This window comes from Sturnus vulgaris, unplaced genomic scaffold (genome assembly GCF_052056855.1).
Source record: "Sturnus vulgaris isolate bStuVul1 unplaced genomic scaffold, bStuVul1.hap1 Scaffold_195, whole genome shotgun sequence".
Lineage (NCBI taxonomy): Eukaryota > Metazoa > Chordata > Aves > Passeriformes > Sturnidae > Sturnus > Sturnus vulgaris.
In genome coordinates, this window is record NW_028276170.1 from 5,490,997 (window position 1) to 5,517,960 (window position 26,964).

At 52.4% G+C, this 26,964-nt stretch overlaps 1 protein-coding gene across 1 annotated transcript in view; it reads right to left on the reverse strand.

The window, feature by feature from the left end:
• Nucleotides 1-26,964, reverse strand: part of LOC148218027 (uncharacterized) — a 775,474-nt gene that overhangs the window by 331,632 nt on the left and 416,878 nt on the right. The window contains 3 exon segments of the mRNA XM_088158035.1: nucleotides 570-858; nucleotides 2,982-2,990; nucleotides 9,645-9,983. Of these exon segments, the coding sequence (XP_088014161.1) occupies nucleotides 570-858; nucleotides 2,982-2,990; nucleotides 9,645-9,983 (637 nt within the window).

Here is a 26,964-nt window from a genome sequence, read left to right on the forward strand (position 1 = left end):
TCTTCCTCCACCCTGCCCAGCAGGGCACCACCAGAAGAAAGGATTGAACACAGAAGATTTGCTAGAGTTGGATATCAACAAATTCATTCTCCCCAAGGAATTCCCAAAGTTGGTTTGCATCCTGATGGACTTTGCTGCCCCTGAATTCATCCAGGTGCCCACAGGGAGACAGGATGATGCACAGTCCCCCAGCCAGGTGTCTTCCCAACACGGATCACCAGGACCACGGATCACCAGGGCTCTGCCCAACGGGGGTCACTGGGGATCATCCAACACCGATCCTCCCATGGGGGATGGAGCTGGAGCAGAGCACGAAGCTCTTCCCACACTCGGGGCACTCACAGGGCTTCCCTTAGTGGTGACTCCGTTGGTGTTGGGTCAAGTGAGAGCTGTGTGAGAAGCTCTTCCCACACTCAGGACACTCGTAGGGCCTCTCCCCAGTGTGGATGCGCCGGTGGACAGTGAGGGTGGAGTTTTGCTTGAATCCCTTCCCGCAGTCGGGGCAGCGGAAGGGCCTCTCCTCTGTGTGAATCCGCTCATGTAGGAGGAGATCGGAGCTTCTCTGAAACCTCTTCCCACACTTGGGACACTCGTAGGGCCTCTCCCCAGTGTGGATGCACTGGTGTTGTCTCAGGTTGGAGCTCCATCCAAAGCTCTTCCCACATTCCAAGCAGGTGTAGGGCCGTTCCCTTGTGTGGATCACCTGGTGCCGGAGCAGGTCCGAGCTGTCTCTGAAACACTTCCCACATTTCCCACACTCATAGAGATTTTCCCCAGTGTGGATCATCTGGTGCCGAATCAGCCTGGAGCTCCGGCTGAAACCCTTCCCACATTCCAAGCACTTGTGGGGCTTCTCCCCTCCAGGAGGCTTCTCCACCAGCTCTGAGCTCTGCCTGGATCTCCAGCCGCCTTCCCGGCTCAGGGAGGGTCTTTCCTCCTCGCAGCTCCCTGGGCTGGGTTTGCAGCCCCTCCTCGAGAGGGATCTCTGGGGCTTTTCCTCCTCCTCCATCTACCCACGGCATGGGAATGACAAATCCTAGTTTGAGGGGAAAAAAAAAAAGAGCACCTTGGGCTGGGGGTTCCTCCTTCCAAAGTTCATCTCAGGAAGTCATTTGGCATCTTGTGTCTATAAGAACCTTGAAAACACCACGATTCAGCCCCAAAATTATCCAAACATCAAGACATAGATCAAACACTCCCAAAAAAGTTAGTTTCAGCCCAAATCCCCTCCAAAATATAAAGATTCAGCCCCTGCAAAAAACCAAAGCACCAACATTTAGCCCAATAAAGCTCACAAACACCAAGATTCACCCCTGTGAAAATCATGGATCATCCTTTTCGGTCACCTGCTGCATGCGGGGGGAGCAACGCTCCTGGGGCTGTGGGAGAGGCTACAGATACAGGGAGGAGTGGAACATTGTGCTGCTTCTCATTTCTGACCCTCCTGCGGTGTACCTACTCTTCCTCACACTCCCGCCCATTATTCTTCTTTCTCCTGCACAATCCCACCTGCTCCTCCCACGTGCATCCTTTGACCATTTAGTTCTTCAACTCTGCTTCTCCTTCCCTTCTCCTGGTGCCCCCAGGCCCAGCAACCACTGCCGGCTCCCTCTTCCCCCCAAACCCACAGCATCCCAGCGCAGGGGCAGCGATGGAGCTGGGGCAGCTCGGGCTGGGGCAGCGCTGGGCTCTCGGCCGCTCCCGCCCGCACTCGCTCCCCACTGCAGCCGCTGCCGCCACCACAGCGCGGGGGGGCCCGGCCTTGGCGCTCCCCCCCTCCCACCTCCCCAAATTCCCATCCAGGGGGGCGCTGGGGCCCGGGCCGGGCGCAGGTGGCTCCAGGTGGGCAACGCTGGGAGCTGCGGCTCTGCCTGGACACTGCTGCGTCATCACCGCCGCGCGCTCTCATTGGCTCAGCGCTGCCCGAGGGCGGGGCTGCACCAAGCCGGGACACCCTGCTCCAGGGGGGATGGCCCCAAAACGGGGGACCCCCATGCAAGGAACAACAGCAAAGGGTCTCTACAAACACAGGCTGCGAATCCGCTTGGACACAGGGCCGGGGACGTGGACATAAGGAAGTGACAGCAGAAGCCATCAGGGTCAGAAAATGTTATTAATTGACCACACAGACTGCTGCTCAGCCAAGCTCCTGCTCAATTCATGAACTCCCAGAAGAAGAACAAACACTAAACAGATCCGTGAATATCGTTAGCTATACAAAAGTGGGGTGCATATTCAGGGGATGAAGCAGTGAGTGCATTGGGAAATCTGTACGTCTCAAATACTTCATCCAATGAGGAGAGGGAGATGCAACTAGAAAAATTAGGATGAAAAGGAGGCTGTGCTCTCCAACAATTGCAGACACGCCATGGGAAATAGCTCATGGCCTCTCCCTTGTTTTATGAATGAAATTGCTTTTATAAGACTCCTCTGTCTTATTTGAGCACAGAAACCTCTGGTGATGTGAATTTTTCCACACACCTTGGGGGTCGGCAGGAATTCCTTCCCCCGCCCGGGGTGGAGGGCAGTGAGTGGAGCTGAAGGTGCCTCACCCAGTTTGGGTGATCAGCTCCCTTGGGTGGCAGCGGCATCGGGCATGGATTGGGGTTGGGAAGGATGAATTAGGGAAACCTTATCAATACGAGTGCCTAACAAAAGACTTTGAGACTAGGAAAAATATAAGCAAAATAGAAATGATAGCCATTTTTGACTGTGTGGCTGAAAGCAACTGAATGCCTGAAGGCCCCTTTGTTAGATGCTGCGAATACCAAACAGCAAACAGACATCCTCCCTAGGCATGGCACGAAGGGTCCCAGGTAAAATTTAGAGATAAGAAAAGCAGTAAAACATGGTAATATAGTCATTCCTATAGGTTGCATACAAATGTTAGACAATTTGTATCTTCTATAAGAGAGGTTAGTGGAAACTAGAATATTCAACATAGAAGGAAATTTCTTGTATCGTAAACGGGAAAATCTCACTCTTATGCACTTACTCTTGCCATCTTTCTTACTCTCTTACGCTCTCTGCTCTAACTCTTGCTCTATCCCTCTCTCTCCGTCCTGCTCTGAGCTGCAGCTGGAGTTCCTAGCAGGGCCTTATATATACCCACGCCCTACCAAATAAACTGCAAACTTCAAGACCAGAGCGCCTCAGTTTGTCCCTACAATCCCAACGCAGTAATTCCTACAGACTGTGTACCCGAGAGTGACCAGGAGACAGACAAGTCACAGATCAGGGGGGCTGGGAAGAGTCGGCAGCCAGAGAGCACTGAAAATCTCAGCAGTGACTACAGTGGCATCTTCGGGGACTAAACATGGCAGGGCACCCATGGAGGGTAGAAAGGGAAAGCCACGAAGGGCTCTCGGCAGAAGGGATGATGATCTCAAAATATCTGTGAAGGGTCCCTTGGGAGCATGTTGAGGGAGTTTGCACATTCTCCCAGAGGTAATCAAGGACAGGGACACCTAGGGAGGCAATAAGGGAAGTCAAGAAGGGATTTAGACAACAGGGGATGGATGGTGTTGGTGTGCTGGGAAGGGATTGGGTGAAGGGGAGTGTGCAGGAATATGGTTCAGGAAAGAAGCAGCAGGAAAAATCTATGTGGGAAGAAAATGGATAATGGAAAAGAGGAGGAAGAGAAGAATACTGAGGATGGGGATGTTTTTCAGCAGGCTCTTATCCTCAAAAGTTGCCAGCTGCTGCAGATCCTTTGTATCCCCGGTTGCCAGGACAGGCACACAAGGAGGTCAGGATTGCAGGGGGTTTCTCTGTGCTGGGCAGCGGCAGGAGCGGGCGCAGAGGGGCGGCACCGGGAGCACGGGCTGGGGGCCTGTGGGGAGCTGCGGGGCCGGGCCGGGGCTGTGGGGCAGCCGGGGCTCAGCGCCGGGCGCTGCCTGAGCCCAGCACCCCCCGGCAATTGCAGGCCCGGCAGTGGCCCCCGGCCCCCAGGAGGCTGCGGGACGCCCCGGCCGCTGCCCGGCCCCGTGGAGCTGCCGGCCCTGCCCGCCGGGGGGGCCGCGTTTGGACACTGCGGCAGGACAGGCACCGGCTCTGGGATACGGGCTGGCCACGGCAGCCACAGCACAAGGAGCAGCAGGACAAAGGAACAGCTGGGAAATGGGCATTGGACGTGCAAGCATCCAGATTAGCTTTTAAGCATTTTCCTTGGGTCACTGCAGAAAGGAATGATTTAGCAGAAAGCTCAGCAGCTGTCAGAGGATGAGCACCCCCAGGCACTGAGGGGGCTGCAGGAGGGGCAGAAGAAGCCCCTGGAGCACTTGGTCACAAAGGCACAGCAGGGGAATGCAAGAAGGGAGGAGGAAAAGGCCAAGGGGAAGGCAAAGGCCATGGCAGAGTTTCTACAGCCCCTGAGGGATGAACCCCAGGGCCCAAGGGGGCCCCAGCACCCAGGGGCTCTCACATCCTTACACCATCTTCAACCAGGTGCCCTCCTCACACTGACACCATTCAGTCCTTGATGGCAAAGATGCTTTCTGGGGATGCCCACTCACACAGGATGGTAAACTGGATTTTGCCTTTGAGTGGGAACAAGAGGTAGAAGGGAAAATGGAAAAGACATGGACGGTCCTTCTGCAGGGATGCACGGAAGCACCAGCCTTATTGGGGCAAATCTTGCAGAAAATATCACAAGAATTGACCCCACCCCCAGGGATTGGGTTAATGCAGGATGTGGATGACTTGCTGTAATCAGGAGGACAAGAAGTGGCAGAAGAAGCCTCTGTGAAATGGCTGAATGTTCAGGCTAAAAAATATTTTTTATTATTTGAAAAAACAGCGCAAATGGTGGAGAAAAAAGTAAAATATTTCAGACATATTTTGACTCAAGGTTTGTGGTGTATTAACCCAGGGAGGGACCAGGGAATCTCAGAAGCAATATTACCCAGCACTAAAAAGCAGCTGGGAACATTCTGAGGATTAACAGGGATTTGCAGAACCTGCACTGAGGATTCTCTGTTCCAGCAAGAATATTGTACGACTTTTTAACCCCAGACAGCCCTAGTATTATGGTATGGACATAAGAAAAAGAACAAAACTTGAGAAAATGAAAAAAGAAAGTGATTGACGCCACAGCCATGGCTCTACCCGAGTCAGAAAAGAAATTGGAATGGGATGTGGATGTTGAATAGGGCCATGCCAAAGGAATTTGGAATTCCCGGCTGCAGGAGCAGCATGGGAGGGCACCACTGACCCTGCACTGAAGGCAACGCAGCAGCAGCCAGGGCTCCACATCGGGCCAAGCCCCTGGGCCTGCCCACAGATCCTCTGCTGAAATCCTCTGCCTGGGCACCCTCCTTTGGCATCTCCACACACTGGGGCCAATCCTTGCTGCCACTGCTGGAGCTTCGCTGCTTTCTGTGCCTGCACTGCCACAGCTGCTGGGGAAGACAACGGCACAATTCCACTCTGCCCCTCAGTTACACTCACACACTGGGCTGCCGGGGATTCCATGGTCGGAAAATACAGCAAGTCTAATTTTAAAAATCTATTTCTATACTCAGGCTTCATGTGCCTTTGCATTGGGGAAACGAATTTTAAAGAGATTTCTAAGGAATTTTCCACTACTAAACAGAGATGAGTTTAACATCTCAACAGACTGGGAATAGCCCAAAAGATACTCACAAAGATAACGACCATTAAGGCCCATCAGGAAACATCAAGGAACACCCACCCCAGACACTGCCCCTGGCATAGTTGGAGATGCCTGGTCTGCAAAAGGCTGAGAAGGAAATCCAGGAGTGCGGACCTAATTAATATAGAGGGGAAGAAATCCGGGGCGATAGGAAATTAAATACTTAGAAGTGCACAACTAGGAAGCAATGAACATAAAACCAATGGATTTCTATAGGTTTTGGACTGTAAAAAGTTAAGGGAAAATCTAGTAAAACTCACGTATCATGGAATGATTTTCTCTGCACACCCGGGCTATGTATGGCTGAAATTATTTCTGTTGCACATCCTGTCCAGAATTAAGTAATGCCTTGATTCTCTAACAGTGGAAATGGTGTTGAAGAGTTTTGGGTCCTCCCTCAGTTTTGGTGACAAGATTACACCATTAGAATGTTTTTTCTTAATAATCCTACTTTTATATTTTCAGTTAAGATTGGGCCAAGGGTGTGGGAACCACATTTTAGTGTTAGGGGAATAAGCAGAAAAAATCTTTATTCCTTTGGGGATTTTTTGTGTATGTTTATGAGTGGCTGTTAGTGATGGCAAAATTTTGGTATGGAATTTGTAATGTTCACTGTTCTCCTTTAGGCTGCATTTGGCAAAACAAGAAGCCCTGTAATATTTAATAGAATCTTGTTTTAAAAAGAGACCGAAAAATAAAATCAGCGGGAGGGGGGAGGAGAGAGAGGAGGGAGAGAATATGTGAGTCACCTGATGGGCTTTCGAGAGGTGCTTGAATTGGGGAAAAGGGGGTTGGATCCCCAGAGGTAGCAGGAGGGACCTGGAGCTGTCCGCTTTGAAACTACACCCCAAAAATACTGAAAATCAGGGATTCCTCCCAGAAAAAAGCTGCCAGGAGCTGTCCAAAAGGAGTGAAAGAGGGGGTTGGGAACCCGAGATTGAGCAGGAGAGGCCTGGAACCCCCAAAAGCAAGCAAGGGTTAGGGGGTTTGATGTTGGAGTGATGATTGGGAATGGGCCAAAGAATGGGGGAAAAGAGGGAGCTGGGATGCCCAAAGATTGGGGGAGGGGGCTGGGAAACCCACATTGAGTCGTGAGGGGTCAGTAGATTTGGGGAATGATGAGAAAGGGGGGGAGAGGGGAGGGAAAGGTGGATTTGGGATGGAAGAAAGGTGGTTCCCTGTCCCTTAGCACTCGATCCCTGGAGCGATTATCTGCGGCTTGGGTGGGGGGGCAGATCCGCACTGGAGGGGCCCCCTGCCCATCCCAGTGTGTCCATCTCGCTGCTTCCCTCGAGCTCCCAGCCCGGCCCCGGCTGCCTGCTCTGCTCCCTGATGGATTTCTACCCTGCCGACATCCAGCTGAGCTGGTTCCAGGGCCACCAGGAGCTCTCGGGACACGTGGTGGCCACCGACCTGGTCCCCAGTGGGGACTGGATTTCTACCAGCTCCTGGTGCTGCTGGAAACCCCCCCCGGCACGGGGTCAGCTCCAGCTCCAGGTGGAGCACGTCAGCCTGGAGCACCCCCTGAGCCGGCACTGGGGCACGGCCCGGACCCCACAGCGCCGGGCGGAGCTGGCAGGACACGGAGGGGATTGGGGGTCCTGGGCTTAACGTGGACACCCTCCCTGGGAACCCTCTTCCCGCTGTCCCATCTCCCTTTATACCCCCTCTCCCACCCCTTTCCCACCGCTCCCGTTCCCTTCGCGCTCACCCGAGAGAGCTCCTCGCCGGCAGCCAAGGGATGGAGGAGAAGGAGCAGGACAGGGAGGAGGAGGAGCAGGAGGAAGAGGAGGGGTAGAGGAGGAGCAAGAAGAGGAGGAGGAGCAGCGAGAGGCGACAGCCCGTGCGTCCATCGCTCTCTGGATCTGCAGCCCCTTCACGCCCGCAGTATCGGCCCCCCCGTATTGTGTAGGTGGCCGGGGAGGGGGACCTCGCCCCGAATATCTTGGGCGGTCCTGGCAGGGATTTTTTGAGAGGGAGAGGGATATTTGGAGCTCCCCCGAAGTATCTTTGGTTCTCCCTGTTTGTGTATTTCGGGAGACGGCGGGCGGAGCGATGTTTGCATCTTGCAGGGCTCCAGAGCTGTCCCGAAATCCCCTTTTGGGGGATCCTGCGGGGTCCCCGGGTGTTTTTTTTGGGGATGTCTGGGTGGCGGCTGCAGACAGAGCCCCGGTGGTGGGTGGGGGATGGAGGTCCCCGGAGCCCCGTGGCGATCGCCCGGGACTGGCAGGGCGAGAGGAGCAGCCTTGAGGGGGGAAAGCGAAAAGGGGAGAGCCCCGGGAGTGCCGGAGCCTGAAATGGGGGCCTGGAGAGGGGGGACCCCGAGAGCCGGGAGTGAGGGGAGCCTGGAGACGGGGCAGCTCGGAGAAGGGATGAGCCTGGAGACGGGGAGCCCCTGGGACACCGAAGTGGGGACCCCAAAGCCTCCCAGGGCTCTGGCCACGCCAGGGGCTACAAGGCCACGAGGCCGGGGCTGCTCCGGGCCGCTTCCAGGCTGTCCCTCTGCTCTTGGGTGCCGGGGGTGGCCCTTTGTGACACGGGCGTGTGTCAGGGCCCTCGGTGATGCGGGACATTGTGGTGCTGTCATGAATGAGAGCGTTTGAGATCGCTTAAAAATCGGTGACAAATGCATGAGCAAAAGTCAGATTTAATATTAAGCAACAAAGTACAATAAGTTTGTTGGCAAAATTCATTCTACTGCCTACAGGACAGGTGAGGCACAACAAGGCAAGAACAACACCAAATAAAATCCATGCAATCAGAACAAAAATTAACTGGGAACTCTCTAGGGGAGTGTGGATGGGTGTGTGCTGTGTTTAGGTGCATGCAGGGATTAAAAGGAACACGGCCTAAAAACATTTGAACTTCTACCTTAATTTGTAACTTAACTTATACCTTAGGCCTAGCAATTCAACAGACGAACAACACCAAACTTATACCTAACTTAACTTACAACTTAACATTAACAATTCCACAGAGCAATAACACTTAACAGCATTTAACCTAACTTACAGCTGTAACTTCCAAGTTGTACTTAGCAACTTAATAGAATAACAACACTTATGACTTACATTTAAGAACTTAGCAAAACACTTAGCATTTAACAGCATTTAAGTATGTTCATAACTATAACTGAACCTTGCTTACAGGCCTAACTTAGATATCCAAGGTACTTCCACATCTAGGAAAGCTGTATTTCTCCCAGATGTGCTATAGCATATGTGCAGGGGCACACACACAGACAGGAACAGTCAGTGCAAGCAATTCCCCCCAGAGCTCAGTGAAATCCTCCCTTCAGATGTTTTTGGATCTCCCACTGGCCAAAGGATGGGGCCTTGAGCAGTGAGGGTATGGGCCCAGGACACGTCGTGTTTCAGCGATCCTCCAGGCACAGCAAAGCCGAGGGTTTGCTGGCTCTGAGAGGCCCCTCAGAGGGAGACTGCTGGTCACAGCCCACGGTGGCCCAGGAGAGCTCAAAGGTCTCCTTTTGGATTTCTGCTGACAGGGTCACAAGAGAGTGGGCTCCAGTCATAACCATGTTTCATCCTGGCCTCAGTTTGGGTTGGCACTTTCTCTAGGAGTGGGGGAATGCATCCCCACACTGGGATCTCAGGGGTGCCCATGGCCTGAGTGATGCTGGCCCGATGCCAGGCACCCACCAAAGCCACTGACCCTGCCTCTCCAGCTGCAACAGGGGAGAAAAAGTTTAACCCAGAGTTCCTGGGTTGGTGTAAAAAGGGGAAGCATCCCATACCAAACAGCAAAATGTGCATCACAGACCCAGCCTGGGCATGGAGAGGAAATTTATTACCAACCAAATCACAGCAGGACAAGAAGAAGGGAAAGAAATCTCTCAAACCCCTTCACCCTCACCAAATGGGGGTCACTGGGAATCATCCAACACAAATCCTCCCATGGAGGATGGAGCTGGAGCAGAGCATGAAGCTCTTCCCACACTTGGGGCATTCACAGGGATTCCCTTAGTGGAGACTCCGTTGGTGTTTGGTCAAGTGAGAGCTCTGTGAGAAGCTTTTCCCACACTCAGGACACTCGTAGGGCCTCTCCCCAGTGTGGATGCGCCGGTGGGCAGTGAGGGTGGAGTTGTGCCTGAATCCCTTCCCACATTCGGGGCAGCGGAAGGGCCTCTCCTCTGTGTGAATCCGCTCATGTAGGAGGAGATTGGAGCTGGTCTGAAACCTCTTCCCACACTTGGGACACTCGTAGGGCCTCTCCCCGGTGTGGATGCGCTGGTGTTTTCTCAGGTTGCAGCTCCACCCAAAGCTCTTCCCACATTCCAAGCATGTGTAGGGCCGTTCCCCTGTGTGGATCACCTGGTGCTTCATCAGATCAGAAATAGTCCTGAAGTTTTTCCTGCATTTTCCACACTCATAGGGCTTCTCCCCACTATGGACCCTCTGGTGTCGGATCAGCTGGGAGCTGTAGCTGAAACCCTTCCCACATTCCAAGCACTTGTGGGGCTTCTCCCCTCCAGGAGGCTTCTCCACCAGCTCTGAGCTCTGCCTGGATCTCCGGCCGCCTTCCCGGCTCAGGGAGGGTCTTTCCTCCTCGCAGCTCCCTGGGCTGGGTTTGCAGCCCCTCCTCGTGAGAGATCTCTGGGGCTTTTCTGCCTCCTCCATCCCCGCACACCTGAGGAATGATAATTCCTGGTTTAGGCGGAAATAACAAGAAGAGAGCTCCATAAACAGGGTGTTCCTCCTTGCCCAAGTTCATCTCTGGAAGTCATTGAGGATCTTATGTCTGTAATAACCTCCCAAACACCAAGATTCCCACCCAAAATCCTCCAAACTTTAACACACAGATCAAAACCTCCCCAAATATCAAGATTCAGCCAAAATCCCCCCCAAAATTGTGCTGATTCAAAAGCAAAACCAGTGAAAGACTCCATGTCAGAAATACAGTTTTATAGGAAAAGAGATAAATTCATGCAATAGTACAGAAGAAAACAACTGACAGAATCAGAATACAACCTGACACCCCGCTAGTTAGGGTGGTGGTAGCAGTCCAGATGAAGTGGTCTTGTTGTAGTAGTGATGCTGTAGAAAGGTCTGGTAGCTCTTGTCCTCTGGAAACCAGTGGGGAAGGGCTGCCTTGGTGTTCCAAATCTCAGATTTTATCTAGGTAGGAAAGGCTTGGCTCCTCCCCCTGGCTGGAGCATCTCCCAATGGGATGATGGAATTTTATCAGTCATGCAGTGGCACTCAATGGCCCATTAACAGAAGATATCTTCCTGGAGGAAGGATGGGTTATGGAAAAGATAAAGAACACTGCCCCACCTGGTTTTAACAGATGGCCCATTAGCAGAGGATATCTCCCACAGAGATAAGGATCACTGCTCCACCTGGTTTTTTCCACCACTCTTTGTTCTTTTGTTTCTTCCCAGGACCTCTCACTGGTTACTTCATGTTTGCTGCTGATTTCTTCTTCCTTTTGAAGATGAAAATGGTAAAAGTGTCTTTGACCTGCCTTGCTGGATATTGTGAAGAGGAACAGTCATCTACTGCAAGTGGAAGTGTCACAGGTGGAGCAGAGTTCTGTGAGTGCTGTATCAAACCAGACCTCGTCAGACCTGCCAGAACAACTGGTCCATGCTGCCCTTCACTGCTCTGCCTGTTCCCCACTGTTTCATGCCAGAGTAATTTAACTGCTGGTAATTGGGTGTGTGTTTCACTCGAGCCAGTCCAGCAGAACCAGCAGAAAGCAGCCCCAGAATGAATGGGGCTCTGCAGAGGAGCCCCAGACTATTCATCAACCTGCCCACAGAACTGGCTCCAACTCTGAACCCTTGTGACCACACTCTGAAGAAGACACACTTCTGATATTTCTGAGGCACTTATGACTGAGTCACTGCACGTGCTTGTGCAGGTAAGAATCCCAAAGTTCTTTCTTACTTCAGGAAAAACCCTGCATCAGTGCATACCCAGCATCTGCTATCAGCACATCCTGGCTACACGTGCAGGAGAAGCAGCAGCAGCATTGTACACGTGGGTTTGTTAAGCTGAACTCCCCTACACTTTGAACAGTGCTCATCACAAACATATTTAATGGCACACCGGTGCCATACATTTCTCCTAAAAGCCTCCCTTGTAACTAAACTTTGCTAGAAAGTTAACGCCGAGAATGAACGAGCAACTTCAGTCTCAGTCCGGAGGTGGAGGGGTTCTAAACACTGACTTTCCGAGAGCAGCATCGCTCCTGAAGCGCTCAGGGCCCCAGAGCCGCCGCCGGGAGCGCGGTGCAGAAGCCGGCCCGGACTCAGCCGCAGCGCCGGGCACCGCGCATCGCTGCTCTGCAGGGCGGCCCGCACGTCCTCCAGCAGCTGCCGCAGGCTGCCCTTCTCCTGCTGCAGCTCGGCCATGCGCTCCTCGGCCCGCTCCAGCGCCACCATCTCCTCGCAGCGCTCTCGGGAGCAGGGCCCCGGCGGCCGCCGCTCGGGCTCGGCGGGGGCTGCGCGGGCGGATGTGGCTCTCGATGTGCTCGCCCTCCCGGCCCAGCGGCAGCCGCGGCCCCGCGCGGGTGCTGAAGTGGCCGCAGAGCCGCGCGTGGAGCTGGCGGAAGGTGAGCTCGGCCCAGAGCCCGTCCCACAGCCCCGCGCAGTCCTCGGGCTCCGCCGCCTCCTCCGGCCCCAGCGCCCGGCACAGCGTGCGGGACTCCTCGCCGGGGATGCGGCCCGGCCCGGCGCAGTCCCGCTGCTGGAAGATCTCGTGCAGGGACTGCTCCGGGCCGCTGGCCAGCACGACCATCTCGTTCTCCACGCCGCGCTCCAGCCCGTAGCGGTGGGCGAGGGCGCTGAGCAGCCACTGCGTGCGCCGGGCCGGCCGCCCGGAGGGGTCCCAGCCCTCAGGCGGCTCCATCGCGCCCGCCCGGCCCGCGGCGCTGCCCGAGCATCCTGAGCGCCGCCCGCCCGAGCGCTCGGCCCCGGCCCCGGCCCCGGCACGGAACGCCCGGCTCGCCCCGCACGGATCCGCGTCCGCCTTTGTCCAGCAGGAGCAGGGACTCGGGCAAAGCGGGCAGGTGCCGCCCTGCTCCCTTGGTCTGCCAAGCCGGAGCCCCAAGTGTGGTTCTTATTTCTTAGCTAATTTCTCCCTGGTTTCTCTCTAACACAAGCAAGACAATTGCATTGCCCAATTCAGTTTGACAAGTAAGGCTTGTGAACGTGTGAGTGCTTCCACTAAATTAAAAACTCAATGTGCTTGAATGCTGACCTTCTGTTCTCTCAGGCTTCCTCACCTCTGTAAATGCGGTGACTTCCTGGTGTTGGTGCGTGGATGTTAAGAGGTCTGTGTTAGAGATGAGTAAGTGTTCAACTCGTTCAAACGAGCTGCCCAAAGCAGTGATTTTGGTCTCTCTTTGCCTGGGGAGCAGGACCGGCGTTGTTGAACGCAGGCAGCGGCACGACCAGGGCTCCTCCAGCAGCAGGGACACGCCAGGAGCCAGAGGGGACCGTGGCACCAGAGGGGACCGGGGCACCAGCCGTGCCCGAGGCCTGAACAGGCTGCCAAAGTCAGGTGGTGCTGACAGGCTGCGTTAACAGCCCAGGTAAGGCGTGGTGAGGAGCCAGGGCTGGGGACCACCAGAGGAATCCTGTCAAGAGCAAATCGTTCTAATATTCTCTGAAGGATAAAAAAGGAGCAAACCAGTCCAGCAGATATGTGAGGAAAAAGAATTCAAGTTCGTTTAAAACGCTGCTTAATACAGGGTTGGGTTTCTTTTGAGTGAACTGATGCTAATAAATATTTGCTCCCATATGGTGGGGTTTCTCTGCAAATAGGCCTTGATGGGAAATTTCTGACCACCTTTAGTTTTGCTCTTTCTTCGGTTGAGCACCTGAGTAGCTTTGTTGAGGAATGGAGAATTGTTTGTAGCTCATTATTTTCTCAGGAGGAGCCTTAAATTTCAGCACAGGAGGAAGGAAACGAAAAGGTTTGAAAGCCTTCCTCTGCTGAAGTGACACACTTTGAGAGGAGTCTGTGAGGAGAAGTCCCCTCAGGCACTGCCAGGGCTGTTTGCCTCCTCTGCAGGCTCAGTATTCTGGGAGTTCCACAAGCCTCAGATGCCACTGTATTTTCCCCTGAATATTTCTTGTCGTGCAGTACACAGGGAGAATGTTTTGTGCTAGATTCTCCTCTGGGCTGAGAGGAATGTTGAATTAGTCTTTACAAATGAGCTCTGGATCTGCCTGTAGATAAGGCTAGCACTGAGAGATAAAAGAAACAATGGGATGGATTCCACTGATTGATGAATGGAAAGAGATATTTGCCTTTACAAACAAACTGTAGGGCTACTGATAAATGAAATTGGATATCAAAAGATGAAAGAAGCAACGGGGGGGGGAAACTATGAATTATATAAAAAATAAAAAGGAAAAGGGAGGGTTATACATTATAGGGGAATTTCAGGTATCAGGCGTTCTGGGAAGTCTGTGCCTCTCAAGTACCTCAGCCAATGGGGAAAGAGAGAGGGAAATACGGCCGGGAAAATAGGATAAAAAGGAGGCTGCGTCCTCCAAAAATTGGAGAGATCCCAGGGGAATGTCCCATGGCCTCTCCCTTTATTCGAATAAAGCAAAAAGGACTCCTCTGTCTCCTTTTTGGACATAAACCTCTGGTGTTTGTGGATTAATTTTCCTGACACTCTAAATCATAGAAGCCCCTTCCAATTCACTTGCTCTTTGCCTTCTAGTTACCCAGTCAGACTGGCTCAGCAATTCTTTCCGTCTACATCAAAATTTGCTATGATTTGTATTCCTACTTCAGATTCTACATTCAAAGACCTTTTTGTTATACATACATATCTGTGAGACCTTCCTGTCAAATCCTTATCCTTTCCAATACCTATCGCTTCTTACAAGTCCACTATTATATTTTTTAAGACTTCATAAACCCTTAAAATTTTAAAATGAGCGTCGTTTCTCACATCCTGCACTGCCGAGGTAGGAGGTGCAGCTGGAAGGAGGGAGGGGTGAGGGAAAGCTGGTTTGAAGGGTCTTCATTTACTTCTCATTATCCTGCTCTGAGTTTTTGGAGTTTTCTGCCAGAAATCTCTCCCCTCTCCCACTCATCCACAGGGGATGTGGGGCAGTTTTCCCTTTTTGGGGGAATTTAAAGCCAAGCACAGGCGCTCCTAATTAGGGGAAGCGGTAGTGAGCCTCCAGGGCTTCCCGCTGAGCCGGAGCCAGCGAACACGCAGGGCTGGGAAAGGCGTGCCGGGAGCTGCGGAGAACTTTGTTTGTGTTTCCAGGCCAATGGCGGCTCGGGCCCGGGCCCGTTCCAGGGCTGTTCCTCATCTCCGCCTTTGCCCTCCCACAGCCCGGGGGGCCCTGAGAGCGCGGGCCGAGGCTGGGCCGTGTGCAGAGCCCGGCCCTCGCTGCCATTGGCTGATTGTGCCAATGTCACTCCTGGTTGTCGCGCGCTGATTGGGCAGAGCAGCAAAGGCGCCATTGTGGCAGCGTCTGTGCGGGCCCGGCAGCGGCGGCAGCGGCCGGAGCCCGGGGAGGCGGCGGCGGAGCTCGGAGGCGGCCCCAGCGCAGGTGGGAGCCGCGCTCGGTTGTGCGGGGGCTCGGGGCTCGCTGCGGGCCGAGGGGGCGGCAGGGGGCTCTGGCGGGTTGGTTGTGCCGGTGCCGGCCCGTGTTGGCGCTGGGCTGAGGGCGCTGCGGGAGCGGCTGCCCGCGGTCTCCTTCCCGCTGGGGCCTCGGCAGGAGCCGGTGCCGGAGCAGCGCTGGCTCGTCCCGGTTGCTGTGGGTGGCACAGAGGTGTCTGCCCTGTGCCCGGGGCTGTGCGGGAAAATTCCCGTGGCCAGAGGTTTGTATGCCCAAAGGAGATGGAGGAGTCCTGTAAAAGTGACTTTATTGATGAACAAAGAGAGACGCCATGCGGCATTTGCCATGCGGTCTCTAAAGCGCCGCCTCCTTTTTATCCTCATTTTCCCTTCTGTATCTCCCTCTCCCATTCCCTACTGGCCGAGGTACTTGGAGGGTTCAGACTTCCCGATCCACCTACTGCATGTCCCCCTTAATATGCACCCCTACTACGATATTAATCTTACTGCTTTCAATCCCTCCTTCTCTCATTTTCTCAAGAATTGCCTTTACTAACTTTTAATTTCCACCGACTCAATCTCTTTTCCTGCATCCTGTTTGACGCAAGGTGTCGTGCATGGTAAAAAGATGAGAGTTGCTGCAGCACGTCAGAGGAGGAGCAGCATTCGTTTAAGCCATGGTCTGCCAGGGAACCACGAAAACGTGTCCCATTCCCTTCCTTTCCACATTTGACCGGAATATGAGCTACTTTCTCACTTCCTTTGTTATCTGTTTCACCACTTTTCCTTTGTGATATGTTTGCAAACAGCAGTTTGAGTCATTTAATTTTCCACAAACTTCTCCACTTTCTGTTAATAGATCATCTGATTCCATTCCATCGGGAAACGTTGCATTCCTCATCTGAGTGGATTGGTCGGGAAGAAGGTGAGGAGCTGGAGCTGTCTGGTTGGGTGTTATTTTGAGGACATTGTGTAATCTGATTATGCCATTGAAATGATAAATGACTTCTCTGTCTCCTGATATGAATTCGTTAGGGCTACCTGGGGCTGGTCCATGGTGATGTAGGATTTGTTCTGGTGTCTGTTCATCTTTTTTCCAGTTTTGGGGTGCTCCCTGCAGCCAGGGCTGCATCAATTGACCTCGTTAATCTTATGAAATCATCAAATACTTGGATCCCCAACTGGTTTCTCTGGATTAGCAAAAACACCCCAGTGCTCTGGAGAGAGGGATGATACTCCCCCCCCCCCCCCACTATTTTTCATGAAGGTTGCACAAAATTCTCCGTTTGCTGTTTCCCTTTGCAGCTTAACCAATTTCTGTTGCAGTCAGATATCCTCACTATGGGCTCTGCCTTTATTTGTGCAAATTCCATCTGTGCAGGGAGGCAGAGCTTGGAGTGGGGGACAGAGGAAATCTGCAAAATTCCTCCCCCAGGCAAGAATAGTTTGGTAAATTGTCCATACATTTCTTCAGCAGAGTTAATTTGCATTTCTAAAGCTGCTCTCCTGACTCTGCCTGGAATGAATCTTATAAAAGTAGGATTATTAAGAAAAAACCTTCTAATGGTGTAGTCTTGTCACCAAAACTGCGGGAAGAACTAAAACTCTTCAACAGCATTTCTACTGTTAGAGAATCAAGGAATTGCTTGATTCTGGCCAGGATGTGTAGCAGAAATCATTTCATCCACAAATAGCCCGGGTGTGCAGAGAAAATCATTCCATGACACATGAGTTTTACTAGATTTTCCCTTAACTTTTTACAGTGTGAACCCATAGAAATCCATTGGTTTAATGTTCATTGCTTCCAAGTTGTGTAGTTGTTACTATTTAATTTCCTATCGGACCCGGATTTCTTCCCCTCTATATTAATTAAGTCCGCACTCCTGGATTTCCTTCTCAGCTTTTTGCAGACCAGGCATCTCCAACTATGCCAGGGGCAGTGTCTGGGGTGGGTGTTCCTTGATGTTTGCTGATGGCCTTAATGGTCGTTATCTTTGTGAGTATCTTTTGGGCTATTCCCAGTCTATTGAGATGTTAAACTCCTCTCTGTTGAGTGGAGGAACATTCCTTAGAAATCTCTTTAAAATTCGTTTCCCCAATGCAAAGCACATGAAGCCTGAGTATAGAAATAGATTTTTAAAATTACACTCGTTGTATTTTCCGACCATGGAATCCCCGGCAGCCCAGTGTGTGAGTGTAACTGAGGGGCAGAGTGGAATTGTGCCGTTGTCTTCCCCAGCAGCTGTGGCAGTGCAGGCACAGAAAGCAGCGAAGCTCCAGCAGTGGCAGCAAGGATTGGCCCCAGTGTGTGGAGATGCCAAAGGAGGGTGCCCAGGCAGAGGATTTCAGCAGAGGATCTGTGGGCAGGCCCAGGGGCTTGGCCCGATGTGGAGCCCTGGCTGCTGCTGCGTTGCCTTCAGTGCAGGGTCAGTGGTGCCCTCCCATGCTGCTCCTGCAGCCGGGAATTCCAAATTCCTTTGGCATGGCCCTATTCAACATCCACATCCCATTCCAATTTCTTTTCTGACTCGGGTAGAGCCATGGCTGTGGCGTCAATCACTTTCTTTTTTCATTTTCTCAAGTTTTGTTCTTTTTCTTATGTCCATACCATAATACTAGGGCTGTCTGGGGTTAAAAAGTCGTACAATATTCTTGCTGGAACAGAGAATCCTCAGTGCAGGTTCTGCAAATCCCTGTTAATCCTCAGAATTGTCCCAGTTCCATTTTAGTGCTGGGTAATATTGCTTCTGAGATTCCCTGGTCCCTCCCTGGGTTAATACACCACAAACCTTGAGTCAAAATATGTCTGAAATCTTTTACTTTTTTCTCCACCATTTGCGCTGTTTTTTCAAATAATCAAAGATGTTTTTTAGCCTGAACATTCAGCCATTTGACACAGGCTTCTTCTACCACTTCTTGTCCTCCTGATTGCAGAAAGTCATCCACATCCTGCATTAACCCAGTCCCTGGGGGTGGGGTAAATTCTTGTGATATTTTCTGCAAGGCTTGCCCCAATAAGGCCGGTGCTTCCGTGGTGCATCCCTGCAGAAGGACCGTCCATGTCTTTTCCATTTTCCCTGGAAAAACAGTGACCCCATGGGCACAGGAGCTGTAGGAATTCTGCCATGGCCTTTGCCTTCCCCTTGGCCTTTTCCTCATCCCTTCTTGCATTCCCCTGCTGTGCCTTTGTGACCAAGTGCTCCAGGGGCTTCTTCTGCCCCTCCTGCAGCCCCCTCAGTGCCTGGGGGTGCTCATCCTCTGACAGCTGCTGAGCTTTCTGCTAAATCATTCCTTTCTGCAGTGACCCAAACAAAATGCTTAAAAGCTAATCTCGATCCTTGCCCGTCCAATGCCCATTTCCCAGCTGTTCCTTCGTGCTGCTGCTCCTTGTGCTGTGGCTGCCGTGGCCAGCCCGTATCCCAGAGCCGGTGCCTGTCCTGCCGCAGTGTCCAAACGCGGCCCCCCCGGCGGGCAGGGCCGGCAGCTCCACGGGGCCGGGCAGCGGCCGGGGCGTCCCGCAGCCTCCTGGGGGCCGGGGGCCACTGCCGGGCCTGCAATTGCCGGGGGGTGCTGGGCTCAGGCAGCGCCCGGCGCTGAGCCCCGGCTGCCCCACAGCCCCGGCCCGGCCCCGCAGCTCCCCACAGGCCCCCAGCCCGTGCTCCCGGTGCCGCCCCTCTGCACCCGCTCCTGCCGCTGCCCAGCACAGAGAAACCCCCTGCAATCCTGACCTCCTTGTGTGCCTGTCCTGGCAACCGGGGATACAAAGGATCTGCAGCAGCTGGCAACTTGTGAGGATAAGAGCCTGCTGAGAAACATCCCCATCCTCAGTATTTTTCTCTTCCTCCTCTTTTCCATCACCCTTTTTCTTCCCACATATATTCCTCCTTCTGCTTCTTGCCTGAACCATATTCCTGCACGGTCTCCTTCACCCAATCCCTTCCCAGCACACCGACACCTTCCATCCCTTCTCGACTTTCCTTATTGCCTCCCAGGGTGTCCATGTCCTTGATTACCTCTGGGAGAATGTGCAAACTCCCTCAACATATTCCGAAGGGACCCTTCAGAGATATTTTGGAATCATCATCCCTTTGGCCAGGAGCCCTTCCTGGCTTTCCCTTTCTACCCTCCATGGGTGCCCTGCCATGTTTAGTCCCCCAGATCCCACTGTAGTCCCTGCTGAGATTTTCAGTGCTCTCTGGCTGCCGACTCTTCCCAGCCCCCCTGATCTGTCACTCGTCTGTGTCCTGGCCCCAGCGCCCCCCTGGATGGGAATTTGGGGAGGTGGGAGGGGGGGAGCGCCAAGGCCGGGCCCCCCCCGCGCTGTGGTGGCGGCAGCGGCTGCAGTGGGGAGCGAGTGCGGGCGGGAGCGGCCGAGAGCCCAGCGCTGCCCCAGCCCGAGCTGCCCCAGCTCCATCGCTGCCCCTGCGCTGGGATGCTGTGGGTTTGGGGGGAAGAGGGAGCCGGCAGTGGGTGCTGGGCCTGGGGGCAGCAAAAGAAGGGAAGGAAAAGCAGGGTTGAAGCACAAAATGGTCAAATACTGCACGTGGGAAAAGAAGGTGGGATTGTGCAGGAGGAGCAGGAATAGTAGGAGGAAGACAAGTGTGAGGACATTTGGCGAAAACAGAGGAGGAGGATGAGCAGAAACGGGAAACAGCACAAGGTTCCACCCTTCCCTGTATGTGCAGCCTCCCCTCCAGCCCTAGGAGTGTTGTTCCTCCCACCTGCAGCGGGTGACAAGGGAGAGGGTTCCACGATTTTCACAGGGATGAATCTTAGTGTTTCTGAGCTTTATTGGGCTGTTGGTGCTTTAGTTTATTTGCAGGGCCTTAATCTTTCTATTTTGGAGAGGATTTTGGCCCAGTCTTGTTGTTTGGGGGGGTGGGGTTTGAGGTGTATCTTGATCTTTGGAGGATTTTTGGGCTGAATCTTGGTGTTTTGAAGGTTCTTACACACAGACACAAGATGCTCAGTGACTTCCTGAGATGATCTTGGGAAAGGAGAAGCCCCCAGCCCAAGTACCTCTTATCTTGTTCTTTTCCTCAAACTAGGACTTGTCATTCCGAAGGTGTGGGCAGATGGAGGAGGAGGAAAAGCCCCATAGATCCCTCAGGAGGAGGAGCTGCAAACCCAGCCCAGGGAGCTGCGGGAAGGAAGGACCCTCCCTGAGCCGGGAAGGCGGCCGGAGATCCAGGCAGAGCTCAGAGCTGGTGGAGAAGCCTCCTGGAGGGGAGAAGCCCCACAAGTGCTTGGAATGTGGGAAGGGTTTCAGCTGCAGCTCCCACCTGATCCAGCACCAGATGATCCACAATGGGGAACAGCCCTACGAGTGTGGGAAATGTGGGAAAAGCTTCAGGACGATTTCTGATCTGATGAAGCACCAGGTGATCCACACAGGGGAACGGCCCTACACCTGCTTGGAATGTGGGAAGAGCTTTGGGTGGATGTCCTACCTGAAGAAACACCGACGCATCCACACTGGGGAGAGGCCCTACGAGTGTCCCCAGTGTGGGAAGAGGTTTCACACCAGCTCCCATGTCCTACGACATGAGCGGATTCACACAGAGGAGAGGCCCTTCCGCTGCCCCGACTGCGGGAAGGGATTCAACCGCAACTCCACCCTCATCAGGCACCGGCGCATCCACACTGGGGAGAGGCCCTACGAGTGTCCTGAGTGTGGGAAGAGCTTCTCACAGAGCTCTCACTTGACCGAACACCAACGGAGGCTCCACTAAGGGAAGCCCTGTGAGTGCCCCAAGTGTGGGAAGAGCTTCGTGCTCTGCTCCAGCTCCATCCCCCATGGGAGGATCGGTGTTGGATGATCCCCAGTGACCCCCGTTGGGCAGAGCCCTGGTGATCCGTGTTGGGTGGGGGGAAGGAGTTGGAGAGAACTTTTCACTCTCCTTGTCTTTGAGCTATTTGGTTGGTAATAAATTTCCTCCCTGTTCCCAGGCTGGGTCTGTGATGCCTGTTCTGCTGTTTTTGGACGATCTCTCCCTGTCTTAATCTGACCCAGAAATTCTCTATTAAATTTTCTGTCCCCTGTGCAGCTGGAGAGGCAGGGTCAGTGGCTTTGGTGGGTGCATGGCATTGGGCCAGCGTCATCCAGGCCATGGGCACCCCTGAGATCCCAGTGTGGTGAAGCATTCCCCCACTTCTAGAGAAAGTGCCAACCCAAACTGAGGCCAGGATGAAACATGGTTATGACTGGAGCCCACTCTCTTGTGACCCTCTCAACAGAAATCCAAAAGGAGACCTTTGAGCTCTCCTGGGCCACCGTGGGCTGTGACCAGCAGTCTCCCTCTGAGGGGCCTCTCAGAGCCAGCAAATCCTCGGCTTTGCTGTGCCTGGAGGATCGCTGAAACACGACGTGTCCTGGGCCCATACCCTCACTGCTCAAGGCCCCATCCTTCGGCCAGTGGGAGATGCAAAAACATCTGAAGGGAGGATTTCACTGAGCTCTGAGGGGAATTTTTCCCAGGTACCTTGCTTGCACTGAGTGTACTGTCTGTGTGTGTGCCCCTGCACATATGCTACAGCAAATCTGGGAGAAATCTTACTTTCCTAGATGTGAAAGTACCTTGGATACCTAAGGTCTGTATGCAAGGTTTAGTTATAGTTATGAACTTTCTTAAATACTTCTATTATTCTATTGCTAGATTGTTAAATGTAAGTCATAAGCTAAGTGGTGTTTTTCTATTAAGTTGCTAAGTACAACTTGCAAGTTATAGCTATAAGTTAGGTTAAATGCTGTTAAGTGTTATTCCTCCGTGGAATTCTTAACGTTAAGTTATAAGTTAAGTTAGGTATTAGTTCAGTGTTGTACCTCTGTTGCATTGCAGGGACTAAGGTATAAGTTAAGTGACAAATTAAGGGAGAAGTTAAAGTGTTCTTTAGAGTTGTAAAATTTTTAGGCCATGCTCCTTTTAATCCTTCCCTGCACTGTCTTTTGTCCCATGGGCATAAACACAGCACACACCCACCCACACTCCCCTAGGGAGTTCTCAGTTCATTTCTGTTTTGGTTGCCTGGATTTTGTTTGGTTTTGTTGTTGCTTGTTTTCCCTTGTTGTGCCTTAGCTGTTCTGTAGGCAGTAGAGTAAATCTTGCCATCAAACTTGTTGTATTTTGTCGCTCAATATTAAATCTGACTTTTGTTCATGCCCTTGTCACCAATTTTTAAGCGATCTTAAATACTCTCATTGATGATGAGTGGATAAATGGATTTCAATGGATTTCAATCTCATTCAGGACAGCACCACAATGTCCCGTATCACCGAGGGCCCTGACACCCGCCCGTGTCACAAAGGGCCACCCCCGGCACCCAAGAGCAGAGGGACAGCCTGGAAGCGGCCCGGAGCAGCCCCGGCCCCGTGGCCTTGTAGCCCCTGGCGTGGCCAGAGCCCTGGGAGGCTTTGGCCACGGTGGGAGCCGGCAGCCCCAGCCCCGGCCTGCAGAGCCCTGGGGCTGCAGCCCGGGCTGGCCGGGGCAGGAGGAATTGGCCGGGCCGGACGTGCCAGGGCCTTGTGGGCAGTGGCTCCGTGTCCCGCGGGAGGCCGGGGACGAGGGGTGTCCCTCAGGGCTGTGCCCGGGCACCGGGGCTCGTCAGTGCCTCGCTCAGTGACACCCAGGGGCACCGAGCGCAGCCTCGGCGCCTTTGCAGGGCACGGGGAGCTGAGCGGGGCAGGGGCACCACGGAAACACCGAGTGCCTGCCCGGGGCAGAGCCGGGGCAAAGCCGGGCTGGAGAGCCGGGAGAGGCTGCTCAGAGCTGGCCCGGGCACTTGGGCACCTGGGAGACAGAGCCCGGCTCTGGGCTCACACTGAGCCCAATACCTGAGAAATCACAGCCGGCTTTTCTAGACACACTTCATTATTTTGTATTTTCTCAACGTCACTTTTTATCAGGGAATATTTTCAATGCTCATTTTACTTTATTTTTTACCCTATAGAAATAATTCCGTTGTATTTTGTAATGTGCGAAGAGGTATGTGCCGGGAAAGGTCGTGGGAAATGGAATTTTTTATTCAATATCGTTTCAAATCTGAGATGTGACAAGTCCAGACTTTGACTCCAGCAGCAGTGTCTGGTTCCAGACTGCTCTGCTTTTCACAGTGACATCTCAGTTTATTCAAATCCAGCAATCAATGCCCTTGAAACATGGAAAAGCTGGGAATGAGGTTAAAGCCCTTGGAGGGTTTGCTGTGTCCGTATATTCCCCATCTCTCCTGGTTTCCGTTCAGCCTCTCCACTCCTGTCCTAGAGCACATTGCTGTATCCAGAGTTCAGTACATGCTTTTATAGATAGATATTTACATGTGATTAGTGCGTACACGATTCTCTTGCAGTGAGTTACTGTGATGGTAATTCCATGATCCTCTGCTTTGTGCCCAAAGAATGGTTATTGTATCTAAACCCCGGCAGCCCGGGAGGGGATGTGTGCGGGGCCGGGGCGGGGAGAGGCTCCTTGTTCATTCCGCGGGCGTTTTGAAGCCTCGCTGCTCGGGTTTTCCGCGGCTCTCTCTGTGCACCGTGGGTTTTTGCTCGGCTCGAAACCCCCCGGTCCAAGCCTGGATAGTCTGACCGGTGGTTTCCCCGGGAAATGGATCTAACGACTTTTATGGAGAGAGACAGTTTTGATCCAATTGTTTGGAAAAAGAATTTTAATGAGGTGAAAACAGCAAACAGGAAGGCGTGCACTGTACTGGGAATGAACTGGAAAAAAGCAGGGTCCAGGGTAGGGTAGGGATATTTATACACTGGGGTGCAGGGAGGGATTAAGGCAGGGTCTGAGGGAGAGATCCAATGGGAAAGAGCAGTTAGCAATATTATAATTCCTGCAGCGAAAAGTAAGCAATAGGAACAACGAGATCTGAGAACTTGCTACTAACAGTCTACACAACTGAACAGGGGAAGGTTGGGAGGCTTATACAACCTGGTTACTTTGGTCTGAGGCCCTATGGGTGCAGGTGTGCAACTGGATGGTACTGAGGCAAGGAATTTGGGACCTTTGACCCAGGACTCAGATCCCTTTCCCTCTGGGAGCGACTTTTAATGAGCGTAAGAGAGATGTTTTTCCACAGAGAGAGAATGCAGGAGCACCCTTGAGGAAGGGATCCAAGAGCTGAGAGAAGTGGCAGTGCTGGAGATGCTCTTTGGGAGGGATGGACAGCATGACAATGACCCTGACAAGGCCAGGTGCACAGGGCAGATGTGGAATCTGGCAAACCTAGAGCCATTTCAATATAGCACCTTCATTGCAACAATTAATGCTGGTAACAGCCGAGAAACAGTGGATTCTGTCACCAACAAGCTTAGGAACTACAAGAGTATGATCAATGGCCTGATGCAGGCTCATGTCTCTGCTGTGATTAAGAGCCTCCAAGAGGAGATGAGGGAAGAGGTGAGGAGGAACAGTTTCCCATATGGCACTTGTGTAAGTCACAGACCCCAAAGTCAGAACCCAACATCCCCCAGCTAGAGAGAGGGTACACCCCACAAGCTGCCTGTGGTTCTTTCTGCGTGGCCATGGGGAAGACATGAGAAGGTGGGATGGGAAACCCACTTCTGTCCTGGCAGCACGGGTGTGTCAACTCAAGGAGGAAAACACTAACTGAGGGAGCTCCACTAAAGTGAAGGATGCTTCAACCTCCCATGACCGAGCTGTTGGGTATTACAGAAGGGAGGATGATCTGTCAGATCCCCTTGAAGGAACCTCTGGTATGTATGCCCAGGAAGGAAATAATAACCAGGGCTAGAGGGGCCTTGCCTCTAGCCAGGGAGAGGCACAGGAAAACTGGATCATTTGGATGGTGTGGATCCAATGTCCTGGCACATCAGAGCCACAGAAATATAGAGTGTTACTTGATCCTGGTTCAAAATGTACCCTAATGCCATTGGGACATGTGGGGGCAGATCCTGTTTCCATTGCTGGGGTGATGGGAGGATTGCAGGAATTGACTCTGCTGGAGGCTGAGGTGAGCCTGACTGGGAAGGAATGGCAGAAACATTTCAATTTTGACTGGCCACTTCCCAGGTGGGCGTTGCCCATGGTGTCTCTGTTGCAGCTCTTGCAGCTGTGTCCAGTCCATGGCTCTGAGCCCCTTCTCTTTCTTCTCTGGAAAATCACATTCCTGTATCTCCATCTGCTTCTTGTTTTTGTAAGAATCTTCTATTTACAAGGGTCCCCAGCAGGTTCTTCTATTTACAAGGTCTGGACCTCCACAGCTCTCGACTGCTGGCAGCTCTTCCCAGTCACCTTCCCCCACTGGGGTTCCAACTCCACCACTATCCCCACAGCCGGGCTATTGCCTATCACATCGGGGTCACCACTCATTGCAGTTGAGACAGAAGTGATGACAAAAACCTCTGTGTTCATGCAAGAAAAGCCAACTTTTATTGAGGGCTGTTCTCCCTATATAGCCTTTGAAGTCTGCACGGTTAGCTCTGCTTGGCTAAATTAGTTGTCACCTGGCTAACTGGCCAATGGCTGCCCGTGTCCCAGATGGCCTAGACCTGCTCCCCAACAGCCCAGACTGCTCAAGTTATATCATGACAGTAGTTATAGAATTATTTACATTATAAAATTACAATTGGGATTAGTTATAACTGGAAGGCCTCCAGGCCAGCTGTTAGCTACTACAGGTTTAGTGCTGGCCAAATCTTCCACTAGAATTATTTACTCATTTCCTGCTGTGAGATAGGATTAGGGGGAAGGCAAAGCAGGCTCAAACCTTAAAGGGTATAAAGAAAGAACTTTATTAACAGAACTAAAAGAATTATAAGAATCAGAATAAAACCTTCAGAACATTTCTCCCTCCACACCCTCTTTTCTTTACACTGACAACCTGCAGGAACAATTCAGCCAGTTTACCATCTCTAAAATAGTCTTTTTCCAGTTCACTTAGGGAGAGGAGTCTCTCTTTTGTCATGCTATGGAGACTTCTCCACAAGAGACAATTCTCTCGTGGCTTCAAAGTCACAATGAATCAGCTGCCCAGGAGAATGGAAATCTCATCAATTTATAAAAGTCCCTCCCCTCGACCTACAGCTTTCCCCACAATTGTATTTGAGGGCTCAATCTTTGGCTAATAGGGTACACTTTTAAGGATGAGCTGTTCAGAAGCAAAGGTTCTCTTCATCTATCTCTGAGATCATCTTCATCTCTGGGAACAGAGATTCTCTTCTTCTTCCCTGGGGTAAAGAGTCTTCATCACTCTCATCTCTCTCTGTTCAAGCTACTTCAATATCTGTTTGTTCAGCATGGATGCTTTTGCTCATGTCTACAATTTGAACACTTCATCCTCCACGTGCTTTTGTACAAGTTACAGGGAAATAGAGTCTGACATATCAACTTTATCTTTCCCATAGACTTACAAGAGGATTTCAGCCCAAGAGTGAGGCATCTCCTCAATCCCTCCCATCTGGGACCTGAATTCTACTTCTCTAACCTTGGGGTCCACATGTTGTTCCTCTACATGTCTTCACTCTGTCCTGTTGTCTCACTCGAGAGAGAATTGAAGGTCTGCAAGTCTCATCTGTACAGTGAAAGAGATAATATCTTGTTCCAAGGCCTGCAGATAATCATATGATCCCTGCTGGGTGGTGGCCAGAGCTGTTTACAGTGGAGAATTCTGGGGAGCTGTGCCAGGATTTTTAGGGGGCCCAGCCAGAACAGTGTGGCCGCTGTGGCTGCACAGCTTTTTCAGTGGTTTAACAGGTTGTCAGTTCTCAAAACTAATCACTGATTAGATTTTGTCAG